At 39.2% G+C, this 18,745-nt stretch overlaps 1 protein-coding gene across 1 annotated transcript; it reads right to left on the bottom strand.

The window, feature by feature from the left end:
- Positions 1-588: 588 nt before the first annotated feature.
- Positions 589-17,478, bottom strand: ankrd10b (ankyrin repeat domain 10b). The gene is made up of 6 exons (XM_070975354.1): positions 17,023-17,478; positions 15,674-15,826; positions 14,578-14,669; positions 4,414-4,679; positions 3,690-3,797; positions 589-1,350 (listed from the first exon to the last, which is right to left on the bottom strand). The coding sequence occupies exons 1-6, from the start codon at positions 17,218-17,220 to the stop codon at positions 1,124-1,126; spliced, it is 1,044 nt and encodes a 347-aa protein (XP_070831455.1). The 5' UTR covers positions 17,221-17,478; the 3' UTR covers positions 589-1,123.
- Between the last annotated feature and the right edge of the window lie 1,267 nt (positions 17,479-18,745).

Below are 18,745 nucleotides of genomic sequence, written 5' to 3'. Positions count from 1 at the left end.
GTCTATGGTTGGCACTAGGATCAGGGGATAAGAGGAAGAGGACTATACACAATACAAATTAAAGTGGGTATGAAAAGAAATAGGAGGAAATAGAAACGAGAAGGTAGTAACAACCGCACTAAGAATAGCACAGGGACTTGAACAGGACTCTTCACATTATAAGGAAGCAGGCAACTGGACTTTGCGAACATTTAAGTACCAGGAACCAGTAGAACACATACTTGTTAACAGCAAGGCATCCACCTCAGAAAGATGGGGCATGATGAAGGGAATAAAAAGATCAGGGCTAATAGAGCATGATTAAAGACCATGCTGGAATGTGGTGGTCAGTCTTAAGAGGACAGGAGTGACAGGAAAACCCTGAAACTGTAGGAGTTAATGCACTCCACAAGACGAGGGTAATGCAACACCAAGGATGCAAGCTGCCCTTAAACCTCAATGGAGTGTGGTGACTGTTGGCAGTACATGTGCCCATACATGTGAGTGGGGTAGCCTCATCTGCTCCATTTAGAGCAGTATTGTGGATAAAACTAGGTCATGGATACTTTAGAAATGCAAAAACTGCTTTGACTTTCTGTAATAAAAAGATGGAGCCAACAATATGATTTATTATTGGCTAACATGGCATCTTTGCCAGGATAAAGATTTGTTTCACAAGTTATATTTACATGAAGCAGTCCAAAAGAAGAATGACCAACTTTAACTTTTGCAAAACTTTTTTCTTTTTTTTAAATTATGGAGTACTATGGTATGTACTTGCATTGTTTATTATTAACATCGAGAGGGAGGCAACACCCCACCTCGTTGAGACAAACAAAATTTAAGTATTGGCAGTGGTTCAGTACAGACGCTTTAGTGTATATCAGAATAAGGCTATTTACAGCTTAATCAATCTTGAATAATAAGCTAAACAATCGCTTTCTTTTGAACAACACAAAAACTTAATCAACTTCATTAGTTACAAATTTCAATTCCAAAGCAATGGGCCTGCCCTTTCCAACAACAAATAATCATTTCACTGAATAACAGGACCATTCAATGGCTTTAAGGCAAATTAATGCTTGTTTAGGCTTATATGAGATTCAGGCAAAAAGGACGGCCTGTCAACTCGATCCATTCTACTTTAGGATCCATGGTAAAGAAGCATGGTGCTGAAGAAGGCATGGTCATATAGCTGCTCTGCTTTCACAGACTTCAGGTGCTCCACCTGGCTGCCTGCAGTGCCGTTGTTCTCAGGTGAATCGCTGTAGATGAGTTGGCCAATTTCTGCCGCTGGGTCACACCCAAATGGAAGCTGTGGTTGATCGTGACCGTTTGAGGACAAACCCTCACAGTGTCTCGCACCTGCCACTGGAAATGAGACAAATAGTGAAAGGGCAGACACATAATGCATTTGTCACAATATTCCTGCTACCATAAATATAACAAGAGAGGCAGAACTCTGAATTGATTTTGTTTTGCACAACTATTGAAAAGGGGGCTCGAGATGACGGGCAAACTACAAAGAAGTTTAGAAGCTTTAACGTGACCGCATTTCAACACACTCACTACTCACAAAGTGGATCAATAAATTGCAAAATACATTCTACAGCCTTGTGTAATCCCACAAGTGTGACCCGAGACCTTGTTTTAAATGGATCACATACTGACCTGTGGTCGCTGTGGCATATGGTTAGTGCCGTATGACACACTGACCCAGTTTCTGACTCCATGGGAGTATTTAAACTAATGCATCATGTCAAGCAAATCTTAAATCTTCCAGATGTGATGTCATGCCGTAATCCAAAACCCTACATAACATGCAGATGTGATTTAAATGAGGGAAGTTCAGTCTAGTAAAAGTATCTTTATAACCCTTCATTTGCATTATTCTGAAATCAAATTTAGTTCAAAGGCAAACAAAAACGCCATAGGGGCAGGACTTAACAGATGCATGATAATACATCAAGAAACAAAAAGTCCACCACAGCCACATTTAGAAAATTTATCAACATTTAATGATTTCACACAATCAAGTACAAAGCTAAACCTGCTCAGTACTAAGCATTGCACGCTCCAAGTTGAATGACTATACACTCGGACCTTCTGGCATTTAAAGCAAAATACAAATTAACTACCTGGAACATGAAATAGTACTACAAAACACAGAAAAGAAAGAATTTCCAATACCACTATCTAAAAAAGTTGAAAATAATGTACATCGAGTAATTGTTCCACTATCAAGTAAAGCTCAAGAAATAAGGCTTTTTGCAAATTCTTGCAAACTTTCTTAAGCAAAACTGATTAATCATAATGTAAAATGGCCAATTACCAACTTCAAAATCAGACTGGGTATTATTATATAACATACAGATGTGCAAGCCCTGCTATTTGCCTAAAAAAACCCCTAACATATACAGTAAACATTCACCATGCTTGAGAATCAAATAAGCACACAGCCAAAATGAACGCAAGGGAAAAAACAAGAATAACCAAATTCCAAGCCCATGGACCACTATGTCTTCATACATGACATCTGCAAACTAGGAAAAAGCTGCAGTTTAGTTGTTTATACTTTAGGAGCTACATTCATATTGGGATATGCTTTGGCATAAGGGCAATGTTGAATACAAAATAGCATCAGCTAATGTGTGGTAGCATTTAACCATTTCCTTACTGTATATTAAAGAGTCATTTTTACATATCATCATCAAGCATTGTTAAAAATCAGAAAATATTTGATTTATTAAACTCAGCTGGGAGAAAAATGTATGCCTCAAGAAAACCATCCAATCACCATTTAGATAGCATATGTTATGTGCGCACTAGTCACTTTTTTTTATCCATCTCTCTTAATCAAACTGTAAAGGAATATCACACTTTCTCTAACCTCTTTGGGACAAGCATGTAACAGCTTTACCCATTCCATACTGAAATATACTGACGTCCCCAGCATGAGGCCAATAGTAACATTTTCAGGTGACCAATGAAGCTGCCCATTTTCCTATTATGCAACAATGCACAATTTGACAAGCAATAATTAAGACTAACTTTAGACGTGACCAAGACTTTTTGACAAGATTTTTCCAATAAGCAAGTATGACCTGCATTTGCAGTGGTGGCCCCACTGTGTCGAGGGAATGTCAATCAATTTGTGTCATCTAGGACGTTGCTGTATAATTGTGCAAAACAAAACTCATCCTTTTCTCATACACATAAAAAATTCAGGATTACACAATGATTATCTGTATAATTGGACGGAAACATTAAATATAACTATATAACAAAGAAACTGCAATACTTTTTTCCATTCGAGTATAATCAGTTACATGGAAAAGTAGAAAAGACAGCACACACACTACTATTCATCTTTCAAGTGTAGCTTACCACCAGATCAAAACAGATCTATTCCTTTATGCATGTATCACGCCAAAAATAACAAAAACATAGCCAGATGATACCAAAAAGATATACTGCACAAATGAGAACATTAGCGTTAGCCACTACACGCACACCAGCCCTCTACAGGTAGGCATAAGAGTTGGTGCAACGACAGGGGGTCTGCATTGACGCCACAGTGATGACCTCCAGCTCTTTAGTTGCAGGGCTCGACCTGTCCTGTTCCCCCTGGTCCTCACACTGATCCATGGGCCCTGGCCCCTGTGGTGGTGCAAACCCATTCAGCCCAAATGCAAAGGGTCCTGGCCCACCTGAGGTTACAGTCGCTGCCAACTCCATGTTCATGCTTTCCATCTGGACCTCTCCAGCACCACCCCGTGGCCCATTCCCGTTCAGCAATTCTGGTGGCATGCCCAAACCTGAGAGAGAGATGCAAGCAAAAGTAAAGCTGGGAATGGCATTTGAAAAGAACTGTTTAACCTCAAACTTGGAACAGGAACAATAGGCCATCATATAAGGCTCCAGCTAGATTTCTTGCTGTTCCTGGGTCTATTCTGAAGGCATATCTACTTTCAGAACTTAATACTGCACTGCAGTTTTTCCCCATTGGCTGAAATAAAAAGACACATTTTTACACAATTTAAAGTCTAAGCTCCAAATATCCCATTCTTAAGTTTCTTGTGATCCACTCTTATGGTAAATATAGTTCTGAACTTGACACTGTAGTTAAATGAATACTTTGTTTTAATAAACCACTTAAAGTTAATGTCTGATGCTAAAATAAAATACAGTGTGTGAAGTGTTATTAGTACAGACTTGATTTTTACATATAGGGTGCATGCACATACATTTTATATCTGCCTACCGTTATCATGAGGTCATACACACATGCTGTGTATTTGGTTTATTGTTGAGGAATTTAGTCTAGAATGACTGCATGTGCAGCAGTCAAAGCTAATATTAGACCTTCAAGCTGAAAGAAAAAGGTATATCTAAAAATAACTCAAAGCAGGTCTGATCAGCTTAGCGTCCTACCGTTAGGTCTAGCCTTCTTCACCGGGTTCGCTTCCATGCCATCAAACGACCTCTTTCTGTTGTGCACGCCATTCAAGATGCTGCGTCCCTGGATAGTGGGGTGAGCGTGGCCACCATTCTGGGTCACGCCATTCAGAAAAGCCCCGTTATGGGACTGAGCCATGTTTTGCTGGAAGTTCTGGGCATTGGAGAGAATCTCAGCGCACTCCTGGAATCCCTGGGCGTGGGCCAGGTCAGCAGCAGTCAGCCCACTGGCATTCCTCATACTGCACAACGGGAAGAAGTAGTGTTAGAGACCCTCGCTGTACGTTTTGAGTCACACAAACAAAAAAACAAACAAAAACAAGACACACCCAAGCGCTCACACACAGGCACACACATAGACTCATTAAGCAAGTATTCCCACACACAGACAGACACACAGATGTATAGAAATAGCCTGTGCTGCTCTAGCCTCTCACATCCTCTTCGTCATCCTCAAGAGATGACGACTGATCCTTTTGGATCATTTTCATCTTCCATAGAACTTAAATCCTGACAGTTTCCAAATAGTTAAGGAAACACGTAAGCTGCAAAAGGACATGATTAGGACAACTGAAGGTATGCACTGGTTTATTCAGATGAGAACCTGAAATGACAATTAAGATATTTCTATGAAATGATCCACTTAATCCAAAAGGAGAATTTCTGCAGGTGATGTGAAGGGCTACATCTTGTCCTCAGGACAAACGCGACATCAAGTAGGATTTTGGAAAGAATGAAAGGCTGCCGTCGTCTCACATGTCCATCAGTGATACTGCTCAAGGATTTCCGCGAGGCCTGCATCCAAACTGTAGCCAACGATGTCGCCATGTGACAAATTTAAGCTGCAAAGAGAAAACCTGCAGTGGTACACTGTATGTGTGTGTGTGTGTGTGTGTGTGTGTGTGTGTGTGTGTGTGTGTGTGTGTGTGTGTGTGTGTGTGTGTGTGTGAAGTGGGGAAATAGTAGATTGAAGAATTATTGTCAAGACAAGTAGAAGACTCAGAAGTTCATCATCCAAAGGAAGCCAGGATGTAGCAGAGTTGTATCTTCAGGGAAAGTGCAGATTCAGTGGTCTTGAGGGAGAATGAAACAAGGACAAATTGCAACCTTCAACCAATGGAAATCCACACATCTTCATCTGGTCTTCGTCTTGTTTCGGGAAGGAGGACCAGGAGAATGAAAAAAAACAACTGTACTGCTCCAAGAGGAGTTTGTACAGCCATTCGTTAATCAAAATCTGCACTACGTTCAGAGGTGTTAATCATATCCAGTTGCAGCAGGAATAACATAACCTTTTTTGATTGCAATAATGAATGAGCAAACAGTGGTGTCTCATAGCTTTTCTATTTTCAGACTTGCACATGGCACCTGAGTATGGAAGCAATTTCACTCGAAAAATAAAACCATGACAGATAACACTTCTCATCAACGCAATTAATACTATGTAAATTAAGATTTAAGTCTTATCTTTCTGTTGCTGCTGTGGTTATGTAGTAAATAAAGTGGCAGATATAACAATCAATTTCCTCCTGCTGAAGTGAAATTAACGTGCAGGAACAAGTATCTGACAGTCTACCTCTAACCAATAGGGGCCTTTTGGCTTAATGAAGGGAACTCTCCGTTCATTGGCCAGTTCCAAAACAATACTGCACTTGTTCTGTGTCTAAATGTCATTGCACTGCAAAATGAGTTCCCCTAGCAAACAGCCACGTCTTTGTCAGAGAACTGGGACTTGGGGCCACATCCAAATTTGTACTTACTATTAAACATGTGACAGGAAAAATCAAAACTTCACCATCTGCAGCCTGTTTTTTTGTGTGTGTGTGTGTGTGTGTGTGTGTGTGTGTGTGTGTATATATATATATATATATATATATATATATATATATATATATATATATATATATATATATATATATATATATATATATATATATATATATATATATATAGTAAGAAGCCAGAGGGTAATGTCCAATTTTAGTGAACAAGGTGGCATACTTGCACATACACTAGGTTTTATTCTAGCTTATTTACTCTCGTTACTACTACTTTACTTACTGCTAAATTGAAACCAAGTGACACTGACTTCCACACAATGAGGCAGAATTTTAGGCACATGGCTACTGTTTGGTCATTCATTCATTTTGTTTAGAAATTCTTCTCTCTCTGCCTTTTTTATCTAAACAGTTGTGCAAAAAAAAAGGGAAACATTTCAAAAGCTAGTGCACATGTAAAACATTTTATAAAGAATTTAAGATTGAAAAAAACAAAAAGTAGATAAAATCACACATTAACTTGTTGCACATTACCCGTCCCCTTCAAAATTAACGCTTCCAAAGGATTATTCCAAGAAATTACATTTATATCAAAAACCAGTTTGAGGTAAGGCAGATGGCTTGATCTCACTCCAAGGAACACAAATTATACTACTTAAATTAAAAGTTATATAATAATAATAAATAAACAAAATTTCCTTCTGAACAGAAAAAGTGAGCCAATTAGTGCAGACTAGAGAGGAGCCAATGAACTGAAACATAACTGCATGCAAAATACACTTCAACAAATTATCAAAACCTTTAAGCAATTATCAGATACTGGCATCTACATTTACTGTAAATCTGTCCCATTTTAAAAGCTACAAAATTACTTGTCGTAGTTGTTATCCAGAGAAGGTCCAGCAGTTAAGCCAGCAGTCTCTGGAGTCACGTGTGCTGACCTCAGATCAAATCCCAACAAACCTTCCATCTCCTGAACTTTGGCTTCCTCAGCTTTTCACCACTTAAAAAACTCAATACTGTGAGTGGCTGCAAAGTCCACCTGTCATTCTATGGAGTAAAAGATCTTCGTTTTTACTGACAAAGCAACCATAGGAAACTCCCAGCCATATTTTAAGGTTTGACCAAAATGGATCCAGGAAGGTTTCAGGGGCTGTGGCTTTACAACAGCATTCATGGATTCACAAAAACACAGTCTCATATAGAATTATTTCTTTTCTGATAAACTCACTGTTTTTCCTTACTCACTAATTTAACTTCCATTATTTTGTCTTCCTTCTTCCACCCTGGATTATTGCATGACCTACTTAATGACCCTATAATCCCTTTACATTATCCTAAAAAGAGTATTCCTTTAGTGAGACCTGACATCTACAGTTAGCACTGATCCAAAAAATGGACAACAGAGTGCACTGGTTAACCCAGGTTTGAGGAGGAAATTTAAAAAGGAAGCGTTAATTCTTTGTAAATGCCTGGTATGCTTTGCTTTTCCGTCCTAAGCACACAATATGCATCTTCTCTAACTATCGTCTAACCTTCCAGCCTATTATCATGCTACATGTTGACATGGGACTCACGTGATTAAACCTGTCCATATAAAGGGCTCCTATGGTTAGTTCACATAATCAAAAACAAATCATAAAATGAAAACAAAAGACTAGATACAGGAACAATCATGGATAATAAGCAAAGCATGCAGGTCTAAAACTTTAGTTTTGATTCATAAAAACCTAGCATTAAAACCAATCACCGCAAGAAATACCTCAACAGTTTGCCAGTGTGTAGATAGGAAGCGATAGTGAGAACACTCAATGCCACAACAGTGCGGCTATCCCAGGGAACGGGGCAGACTCAGCAGTGTCTATTCTCCCCCTTTCTAGGATTACTTGAAAAAACCAAGTCATTTCCAATTCAATGGCTGCAAAACATTAAGACGTACGGTTCTGTTTCTGTTAACAGTATAGAAAACTTTTTTTTTGTAACTTATTGTCACTTTCATAAAGGAAAAGGTGACAAAGATTAGATGTCAAAACAGACTATGATATTGTATAAGGTTAATACTATGACATACAAAATGAAACATTTCTGTGTAGGAGATAAAATATTTGGTACAGTGAAATGACAGTGAATAACCATTGCAACAGGATGATTGTTAGCATTACACAGTTCAGTACATGATGCTATGCAAATCTAACCCATCTCACTCAGCTGCTCTAAGCCTCTGTCACTGCTCTACTCTCATCACTGGCAACACTTTCCTTCCTGCTGCTAGCTTGCTAATGGAGCTCCTTAACACTTTGAGGCTCATGACAAATAATAAAAACCTACCTTTTATGACAAAACTTGGATTTTAGGGTGATAGAAATTAGAAAATGCAATTTTTTAAAACATTTTTACAATATCTGATTGTTTTAACCCCTGTAGATTACATTTTGAGTTGGACACTAAGTTACCCTGTGAGGCAGCTGGATTCACAAGATCACATCCATCTGCGTCGTGTGAGGAGGCTTCAGGCATAGTTTAGGTGTGACGACAGCGAGAGAAGCGGCTGTTCGTTTGAAAACAACAGTCGCTCCTAAAGAGGTTAGTGTAGATGATGCTATAGCATCACTTATGTCAGAACTGGAGAGTATTACTTCATTGAAAGAAGAACAAAGAACGGTACTGAAGGCTTCACTGGAAAAGATGTTTGCACTCTTCTCCCAACTGGCTTCAGAAAGAGTTCCACTCTCCTACTGTGTCATGATTCACTCATCTGATTCGTTAAAGTTAGCCCATGACAGACGATAAATAAATGGTTCATCAATGCCAAGTATTTTTTTGAAAGTGCCCAACCCTTTTTTTCCAAAATAGTTTCGTGTTTCATCGAATGATTTAACAGATGGTTTTATTAGAGATTACAGGCTTTTATTTAAAACAGACAGGGTAAAGTTAAGGTCTTTTTAGCTTCATTGAATTACATGGAATTTAATATTTAAAGCATGTTAAGTCTCATGTAACATTTGAACCATGAACATTGTTTTTTCACTGTGAGTATTTTGTTATATTTGGTTTAAACGGAGAGACAATAAGAAGTGGGCAAAAGAGCCCAGTCTCTTCATTAAGGAGAAGTCTTCTTCACAAGACTCTTCCAGTCTTACTGAACCAAAACGATTCAATGTAGAAGTATCCCAAAGGAAAGTTCTTCTCACTTTGTAATGGGACAAAGATAAGCATCGCACGTCCCTCTTTCAAATAGTTATATACCTTCGTCTGGACCAGGTCTCTGCAGTGCAAGCATGTGCAGGGAAAAATTCCTGTGTGTGAATATGTAAATATAAAATACAGATAGCAATGTGAAGGGTTGGTGGTTTGGGTCAACAGGAAAAGGGAAAATGTATCCAACTGTGATACCACTGGCAGTTTCAGCTGAACTCATATAAAGTTCAGCACAGCCAATGATTCATGGAAGTGTATAAAAGCCTCTGATACTGAAAGCCTTAGTACATATTTTGGACTATGAAATCATCCAAACAGATGAGTGGTGTCAGGTCCCTGACTCAAACCCACAATCAGTCATCAGGTGCTGTTGGGTGATCCCTGATCATCTGTGGCCGTTCGGCAAACTGAGTGCATTGAATCAGTGGTGGGGACAGATGGTGAGAGAGCTCTCTGAACTGCAGTTTCGCCTAATGAATCAGAGATGGTTCCATTTAGTAGAGTTTCTCCTCACTGTTCACATCTGTTTTCTTCTTCAACAAGCAAAAAGCCTGACACCACCCGAGCACAGAAGTGTAGGAACAGTCACTGCTGCAAAGTGCATACAGCGAGACCATTTATGAATCCTGACTGATTATTTCCTCTTGTGGAGGCACGGGTCAGCTGGCCAGTTGCAATCTTGAGGTGTATCCAAGAGCAACGGAAGATGTGAGGTGTCACAAGGTGATGAAGCAAAGCGTTTGATAAGAAGTCAAGAGCATTTTACTCAAGAAACTTTGCAAAGAAACTCAACAAAGTGAGCAGTTGGCAAATGAGGCGTCCAGCAAGAGGGGCGAAAAAAACGTGATGATGGCAACGATTTAGATATTACTAACAAAAATTTTAGTGTCCATGGCATCAATGTGATGCAACAAGTTCTGTTTGTACACAGCAATAAATACGGGAGCATCACCGCTGAAGGTTATATTTCAAGCCTTCTTGTAGTATTTAAAGGCACTGATTTTATTCTAAGAAAATTATTAACCTCCCCTTATTAGATCTAGAACTCTAAATGGGAATTCTTCACTGAAGCTTATCGCCTGAAATACTGGACAAAACAGACTCCATTAACATGTATTTATGAGTGCTGTCGAGCCAACCACAGTGTCAGCCTGAATGCTTTTTGACTCACATTACTAGCAGAGAGAGACTTGGCTGAAAAGAGCCTCAGCGCATTTGCAGCTTCCATTACTATAATGCAGCGGGTTTTACTGTAGACTGTTCATTGTTGTCTCAGTTTGTTATGAACGGCAAAGCGGAGGCACTTCTTAAGAGGTGTGACAACGGAGAGCTTAAAGCTGTCTTCAAACGCGAATGAAACCACCTATCAGAGATTTTGAGAAGAAGAATGAGAGTATGTAGGGGTCGACTGATACGTTCATGTTACTGTGGAAGAGGACATTCAAACAATCTGACAGTTTTGAACCTGGAATGAGACAAATATTCTTGAAACTCAAATAAAGTTTGATGGCTGCTATACTGGTTTATTATATATATATTGTTTATTTGCTGAAATAGTATTACTGTGATTCAAAATGGGATATAGCTGAAAAGGTCATTTTACAGCCAGGCTTATAATCGATTGCCTGCATTTCTTTTGCACTTATGCTAATACTAATAGATTATAGTAATTAGACCCGCAGTTATATTTTTATATGATTTACTATGTGAATGGTAATGGGTAGTTTTCATAAAATTATACTCTTCAGCATTTTTGCTTTATTGTGCCACACAACAAATTGTATGTCGCATTCGCAATAAAATATTAACTAATTTTTATGCATAGAAAAGCGCATCTGTCCAATTCGGTGCCTTATGTGTGTATACAGTATATTTTCAGACTCAAATGCACTCATCAGGATTATTTGGCTTTGGCAATTTTAAAGTTTTGGATAATCCTTTTACTTAGTTAGACCCCTATTTTTATTATTATTAAGAAAACGTAAGTGAAATTTTTTGACATCATTGTAAAAGACACCTGACATCAACTTAATTTTGAAGTTAGTGTAAAGTTATTTTGTCATGAGCCTCATTCCCCCCTAGTGTGCCTTAGCTTCCCTCCCAGTTGTGTCCCACTACATTTCTGGGTCATAAGTAAAAAAAACAAACAAAACAAAACAGAACTTGATAATAAACTAAACTAAATGCAATATCTGTGATCTGCAGGGGGAAAAAAATCACATATCATTTTCATCATAAACATTACTCATTAGCTGATAACCAAATGCACATTACAAGACTTGAACAAAAAATGAAGCATTTCTTAAACATGTCTGCATGGATTTAATTTGATGAAACAGCCAACTCAACCAGGGGTATCATAAACCATGGAAAAGAAAGGACCAACTATGGATTTATGGTAAATCACCTTGGTTTACAGTCTGATTCATAAAAAACATTGTGTCTCAGCTGTCGGGATCAACTACCTTCATAAAATAGATAGATATAGAACTATATTTGCTATTCTTTTAGTCTCCATTTGCATCTTATGTCATGAGGGCCATGAGGTGAAAAAGAAACCCTCCAAGAAGAGAATATGAAATATACTATGGTATTATGATTACGACAATGAAACCAGGAACAACTAGAGGCTCAAATCAGCAAAACTAATTATTAAATTTAATGATGTCAAATAAAAATGCATTCTCTCCTCATTGCAACACATGGCTCATATATAGAGCCAATGTTTCACTTTGGTATATTTGATGAACCTATTCCAATGCCAGCATTTGCTGAGCTCACATGACCAGTGTTTCTGATGACAGGATAAAAACATTCAAAATATACCGACAAACTCTTCATCTATGAACTCCCTGGTTGTTTTGGGTCTCTGGACTTCAATGGTATCAGAGGGAAAGGCTTAGAGCTTGTTGCAAAAAATGAAACTGCAAGTAAAACAACAGTTAAGATGAAAAAGAAAAACTAACAAATAAATAATTCTAATTAGTAAATTTAATTAAAATACACTTAAACATTTAGCAGTTAGATATCATTAGATATAGTTAGCATCATAGATAATATAATATATTCTGCTTCAAAAGCTGATTTATGTGCGTTCGTTACTCTAGCCCAGTGTCTCTAAATTCCAGTCCTCTGGTCCCACTGCCCTGCATGTTTTTAATGTTTCTCTCCTCCACCACACCTGATTCAAATGATCAGCTCATCATCAAGCTCTGCAGTGGCCTGATGACACGCCACTCATTTGAATCAGGTGTGTTGGAGCAGGAAACATCTAAAACATGCAGGGCAGTGGGGCCAGTGGGGCAAGGACCAGAATTGAGAAACAATGCTCCAGCCAAACAAAAGAAACTGATTTATATAACTGTGATAAAAGTAAAGTTTGCATACTTATAAAATATGAATGTGGCAGTAGGTAAATTAAGTGCTACATCCACTGAGCAGACTAGTTTATATGACCTTTGAGAAATAAAGGTGTGGAAAGCGAAACACAAAGAGTAACACAGTCAGGTGTAATTGTTTTATCTCCCAACAGGTTTTACATCTAAACTTAAAAAACAGGAAAGATGGGTTGTGTCTCTTTGGCGTTTGTTCATGTTTAGGTGCAGCGAGAGTAACAGAATGTCGTCCATACATCGAAACAAAAGCAGCTGCCAATTAAAAAAGTGTGACTAAGCCCTCCAACATACTATTTATGTACTTCCAAAAATACAGCTAAGAAACACAGTGGTCTGGGCTGGTTTCATTCATCATGTAAAATTCATTATTTTACTATCTATTTCATGCTATTTTCATCTTGTCAATGTCAAGAGCATTCTTTGCATCCTTTGCAACAAATGACACCAGCCAAAATTATCTCAGATCAAAACTTGATTTGCAGTACCTGTGCAGTCTCCTAAAAATGTAAAGCATGCAGCCAAATATATATATGATCTATGCATTTTCATTTTATGCAACAAAAATATAGCCTTTTCATACTGACAGTAAAAGGGCTCCAGAAAAAGAGGTAATGTGCATTTGGTCACCTAGTCAAGCTGTGTATGTATGACACTAACCAAAACAAATGTTAACAAAGAAAACCACACTCTAGACTTAACAAACATCATGCAATATGGCCTACTCGGCTAAGAACAGTTTATCAACCTTTACATTAAGTTGTCCTCGTGTGTGGAATAATTGTGGTGGATTTACAAAGCTGTTAGTTAACATCAAAAGGCACCGTGCAGGGTTAATTATCTACTTTTATTGAAATGCAGCTTTTCCTCAAATTACAAGGGCAATATGAAAGTGTCAGCAGAATGTAAATGAAAGGTGCTTATGAATAATTCTCTATGAACGCAACAGGTCTTTGTTAAGATATTACACACAGAGGGCAACTTAATGCGAATTGTTGCAATGAAAAACAACAATTTCAAGGATTAACATAGTGTGTCACATTTTCAAGGGAGCGTCACCAACTCTATTAATAGTTAACAATAACGCATCTCAGAGTTAAATGGTTTTAAGATAAAGGGAATAAAGACACATCACAGAGTTTGTCTTGTAAACGTTAGCGTCCTGCAACAAAAAAGTTTCAAACTAACTAAAAATCAACTCTGAAGTTACAATTACTTGCCATTTAATCGTGTGCAACAATCATTCACTGATAGTGGCTGGAGGAAAATGTATGTTTCACGCAATTCTTTGGTCACCAGAATTGATCACAAAGTGATGTTCTATTGTATGGATCTTTAAAAGACGGCTTCTGTGCTCAGTTTGATGTGCTCTTGAAAGCTGTGCACAAATTTTAAGCATGCCCAGCACTGTTTACATGTAGTAGACATAAACAACTTAAAGTGATTTAGTGTTAAATTGCCATTTAATAGAGCAGCTTTCTTCTAGCTGGGTATGTGTAGGACAGCCATGGTAAAAATGCAATGTCCAATATTACTTAATAGTTCTTATATTTACGCATTTCACAAAATCATATTTCTTTATTCTAGTTTCAAGACTGGTAAAGTTAATTTGCCAATCCTCTTTCTTCTGTTCCTGAATTGTGGAACTCGCACTTAAGTCTATTCACTGCTCCACTTTCAGTTTGGTGATGATCCCTTGCAAAGGTGTAACTGAGACGTTGGATAGTACTGAGGAAAAGAAATGCAGACACAGATCTGATCACAGGACTTACTCAGCTTTCGCTCCCTGAATCAAGAGAGCGTTGATACACTCCAGACTGCCCGCACGAGCAGCCTTGTGGATGGGCGTCTCGCCCACATAGTCCTGCGTGATGACAAAAGACTGCAATTACGCACAGAATAGCATGATTGTTCACAAGAGATTTCATATACTAAATATATGATTAAGTTTTGAATCAAATACACCCTCTCTACCTGCCTCCTTCTACAACTCCAAGGTTAATAAACAGACTGTCGGAAAGATAAAGGAGGTGCAGCTCTGCAGGGCATAGCCTGAACTTTTCACCCAGACTACACCACCGCCCACACTCATTTACAGTTACACATTAGGAAGAATGCAGATGGGAGAGAGAGAGGGGAGGAAAACCACTCGAAGGCTGTCTCTAGCCACAACGTAATGTGGGCTGTGCTCAAATACTGAGCTAATCCTGAGAATATCCTCCAGTTGTTTATTTCAACATATGCTGAGCAAATTTAAACACAACTTATAGGAATGCATTTCATGATGACGACAACATGTTATGTCATTGTGACCTACTAATCTGATCTTTCCCAGCTGTGCAGCGAAGCATAAAATATAGCCCCAGTGCATGAAAATACACAATGAGGAGAGGACATGACGACTACAGTCTGAGAGTAAATGCAGTGCCAGAAAATGCAACGGATAAACATAATCTGAATGGAAGTCTGGTCCTCTGTCTGATTTAGTAAGTAGCAACAGCACTGCAAGGGTCTTGACCCCATTTTAGAGTGATCCTCCTTGATGGGATCAGTCTGAGCTCAACCTCTCAGACTGCTCCAGTCTTTCCACTCACGCATACTCACACACTTTATCTTTAATTAACTTTAAAGAGATCTGTTGTTAAATGTTCAGTCATATACAGTCTACAGTCCCTTTGCAATGTGCTGTTTTCCTTGTAGCATTATCACTATACTTTGCGAAAGATCACATTTAAATACATCTCTCCAGGAAAAGTCAACAAGGACAATCACTGTAAACTTACTTAACAAGTTGTGTGATTTTCAGAGTGTTTCATGTCCTGGTGTACAGTGCGCACGCATGTGTCGAGTGTCCACCTGATGTCATACCTGTCTGTTAATATCTGCACCAGCTTGGAGTAGCCATAACAAGCACTCAGGGTGGCCCCCAAATGCAGCAATGTGAGTGGGCGTCTGTGCAAACCTGGAGGTCACCGCATTCACACCACAGCCCACCTGAACCAGACGCATCACACACTCCAACTGTGACGAGACAAGGGCAATACATAGAGGTTAGATTAAAAGATATGTGCAGTGATTCATTGCTTTTCTTCAGCAGACACTGGGCAGGTATAGACAAGTGTAGTACAGTGGCTGGTTAGAGGCAAAAATGCTATACTGTTGTGCTCTGTCTGCAGGCATGCGTCCAATTCCTGTGCAAACTATATCTTTATGGCTGCCCTTCCCTAAGTGTAACACAAGCCCATGTGAGTTTAGGAGAGGTGAGCACAGCTTTAGGGCTGCAACTCAAGATTACTTTCATTTTCATTGAACTACTGATTATTTTCTCAATTGATTGATTAGTTGTTTGGTCTACAAAACGTCCTCAGATGATTTGTTTTGTCCACAACCCAAATATATTCCGTTTAATATTAGAGGAGAAACGTTACTGAAACCAAAAAATACCCAAATACAATCACACAACTTTGACCTTTATATCTTACAAAGAAACAAATACTCAGAGCAACTAATCGCTTCTTAAAATAGCAGGCAATGAATTTGATGGTTGACGGCTAACGGATAGATCGTTGCAGCTCTTCACAGCTCGTTATAAACGACTCATTAACGATGAAATGTGGTAGAGAAGTTGCTTTAAATCAGACGCACGTTTTGAATATAATGGTTTAGAGGTCAGAGGAGAGTAAAGAGGTAATTGGAAATTATTGGTCATTCCTACTTCTGTGCTCATGTATCACACGCTTGTAAATTGTCTTGGGCGGACTCAGAAACGCCATGTTTAAACCGTTGGTTTAAGCTAACTAACGTTAATTTTTCTGGTCACGTTTGAGCTTCTTTGTCATCTCGTCTCACCTCTCGGCCATTAACTTTATGTTAAAACTGTCCCCGCTCAAGATAATATTCAGCTTTTTGCTCACAAACCTCGCTTTTACACGAAACATACCTAAGATGTAATGCGGGCCGGTACAATTAGTGAAAGAGAAAAAAAACCGTCCGCCATAAAGCCGTATCTATTTCACGTTTCCAGCCCATTGTCTGCCTCCAGTGAGCGATGGCTGCGTTCGGTCTCATCATCAGCTAACGCTAACAGTTAAGGCAAACATCAGGAAATGGCCGAGAAGAGGCTCATGTCGGAGAGCGCTGGCGCTCGTCCTACACATTCCCACCAAAACGCTATGTGGGAGAAACCTGGTCCGACAAACAACCAGCTAGCGAGCTACCTTTCCGAAATGAGCGCCCCAGTGTATGGGCGTCCAGCCGTAGAAGGTGTCCTCCACCGTCAGGTCAGCCGGGTTTGAGGTGCACTGAAGGAGGGAGCACAAGGCACCGACATCTCCATCCCTGCATGCCCGATGAAGCGGGAAGCGGCTGTTTAAGACCTCCTCGCTCGAGAATCCAGACTCCACTCCCACCGACATGGTAGCAAAACAGAACAAAACGATAAAGAACACAAAGATGCTGAAGAAGACACGACAAAATGACTAGCTGCTGTTTAGTTGTGGTCGCTGATGGGGTGCCCGTAGATCAGGACACGCGCCACCCTGCCTGCTTGCTGTGTCTCCCTTTCTGCCTGACAACACAAAGCAGACGGGGCAGAGCACGCGCTGAAGTGAAACTTGAGAAACGCAGAGCTCGCGGCAAACTGCGGGCTGGAGTTGCCGTTCCTGAATTTTGCTGCGCGTCTTTGAGCTTTAACGACAGCTGCTGCCCTCAGTGTCGTACTACCGCCATCTTCTGGAGTTAATTAACCCCTACAATAAACCCTGTTTAAAACTGAACAGCCCGGCATGCCCATGATCCTGCCGCTGTTAGCCTTAATCTTTTAATTTCTTCCATCATGACAGTTCTCTTCTTGCAACTAATAAGCACATTTTCTACAGTTCCCGGTGCACGATAATGTTCACAAAGACCGGTTCTCTGTAACGTGAAGAGTAGCCCTCTGTTTTGAACTGAATGTAAATATATTCCACTTAACTCCTGATCACAGAGTTCTTGCCACTCTGTTATTTCTCCTCCATACAATGCTCACTGTTTGGCTGGCTCTTTTTATGGCCACCAGGGGGCAGAAGAACTTCAAAAACAAGTAGACAGCATAGAATAAGCAGCCAGGGACAGCCCCTATGGCTAGACTTACTCTGTGCAAACTGGTTTGTGCCTCTTTTTTTTTTTCCTTTTTTTTCCCAATCAAAAATCCACTGGAAAGCTGAAATGTGCAAAAAAAAAAAAAAAAAAGTCAGTGTAAATACAAGGTGACAAAATTTTATTTGTGTTCAAAAATTAATTCTGAAGTTCAGCCAATGCTAATAAATGGACATCTTCCCAAATTAACCTTTCCAGTACTAAATTCCATCTTTATTTTACAATCCATCTGCTGCAGCTCAGGAATGACACACTGGAAACACAAAGATAAAAATTTGGTACCAAGAAGACTAACATTGGTAGATATCATTAAATTGTTGGGTTGTTAAAGCTTACTGCTAAAGGTGTACTTTTTACACAACACATTCAAATCACTATCAGAATGTTGAGCCACTGTCATCTGCAGCCCATAATCCATTTACAGTCTCCCTCTTACATCCACATTCGTCCAGTGACTCTGACAAAGAATATTTACCATCACCACTGCAGATGTCATATGTAAGTGTTATGTTTCTTGTTTACCACAAGATGGGAGTACAAAACAAGAAACCGACAAGCAGACACAAGGGTCGACAAGAAAGAGATAACACAAATGATGATATCAGAATATTTATATTTTTTAATGTCATAATTTTCGTTGTTAGATGTTAGGATTACTGTTTGTATACAGATAAATCCTAATACTGGACATGAGCTATCTACAGCACATGACAATCACTGGTAGCCGTGGCTGTTTTCATGGTGAAGTATTTTTTCTGAACACTAGAGGGTGATACTGACCACGGGGGGTGGTTCAGCTTTACT

This window comes from Chaetodon trifascialis, chromosome 12 (assembly GCF_039877785.1).
Source record: "Chaetodon trifascialis isolate fChaTrf1 chromosome 12, fChaTrf1.hap1, whole genome shotgun sequence".
NCBI classification, from domain to species: Eukaryota; Metazoa; Chordata; class Actinopteri; order Chaetodontiformes; family Chaetodontidae; genus Chaetodon; species Chaetodon trifascialis.
The sequence above is the reverse complement of the archived record's forward strand: the minus strand, read 5'-3'. Positions and strand labels throughout refer to the sequence as shown.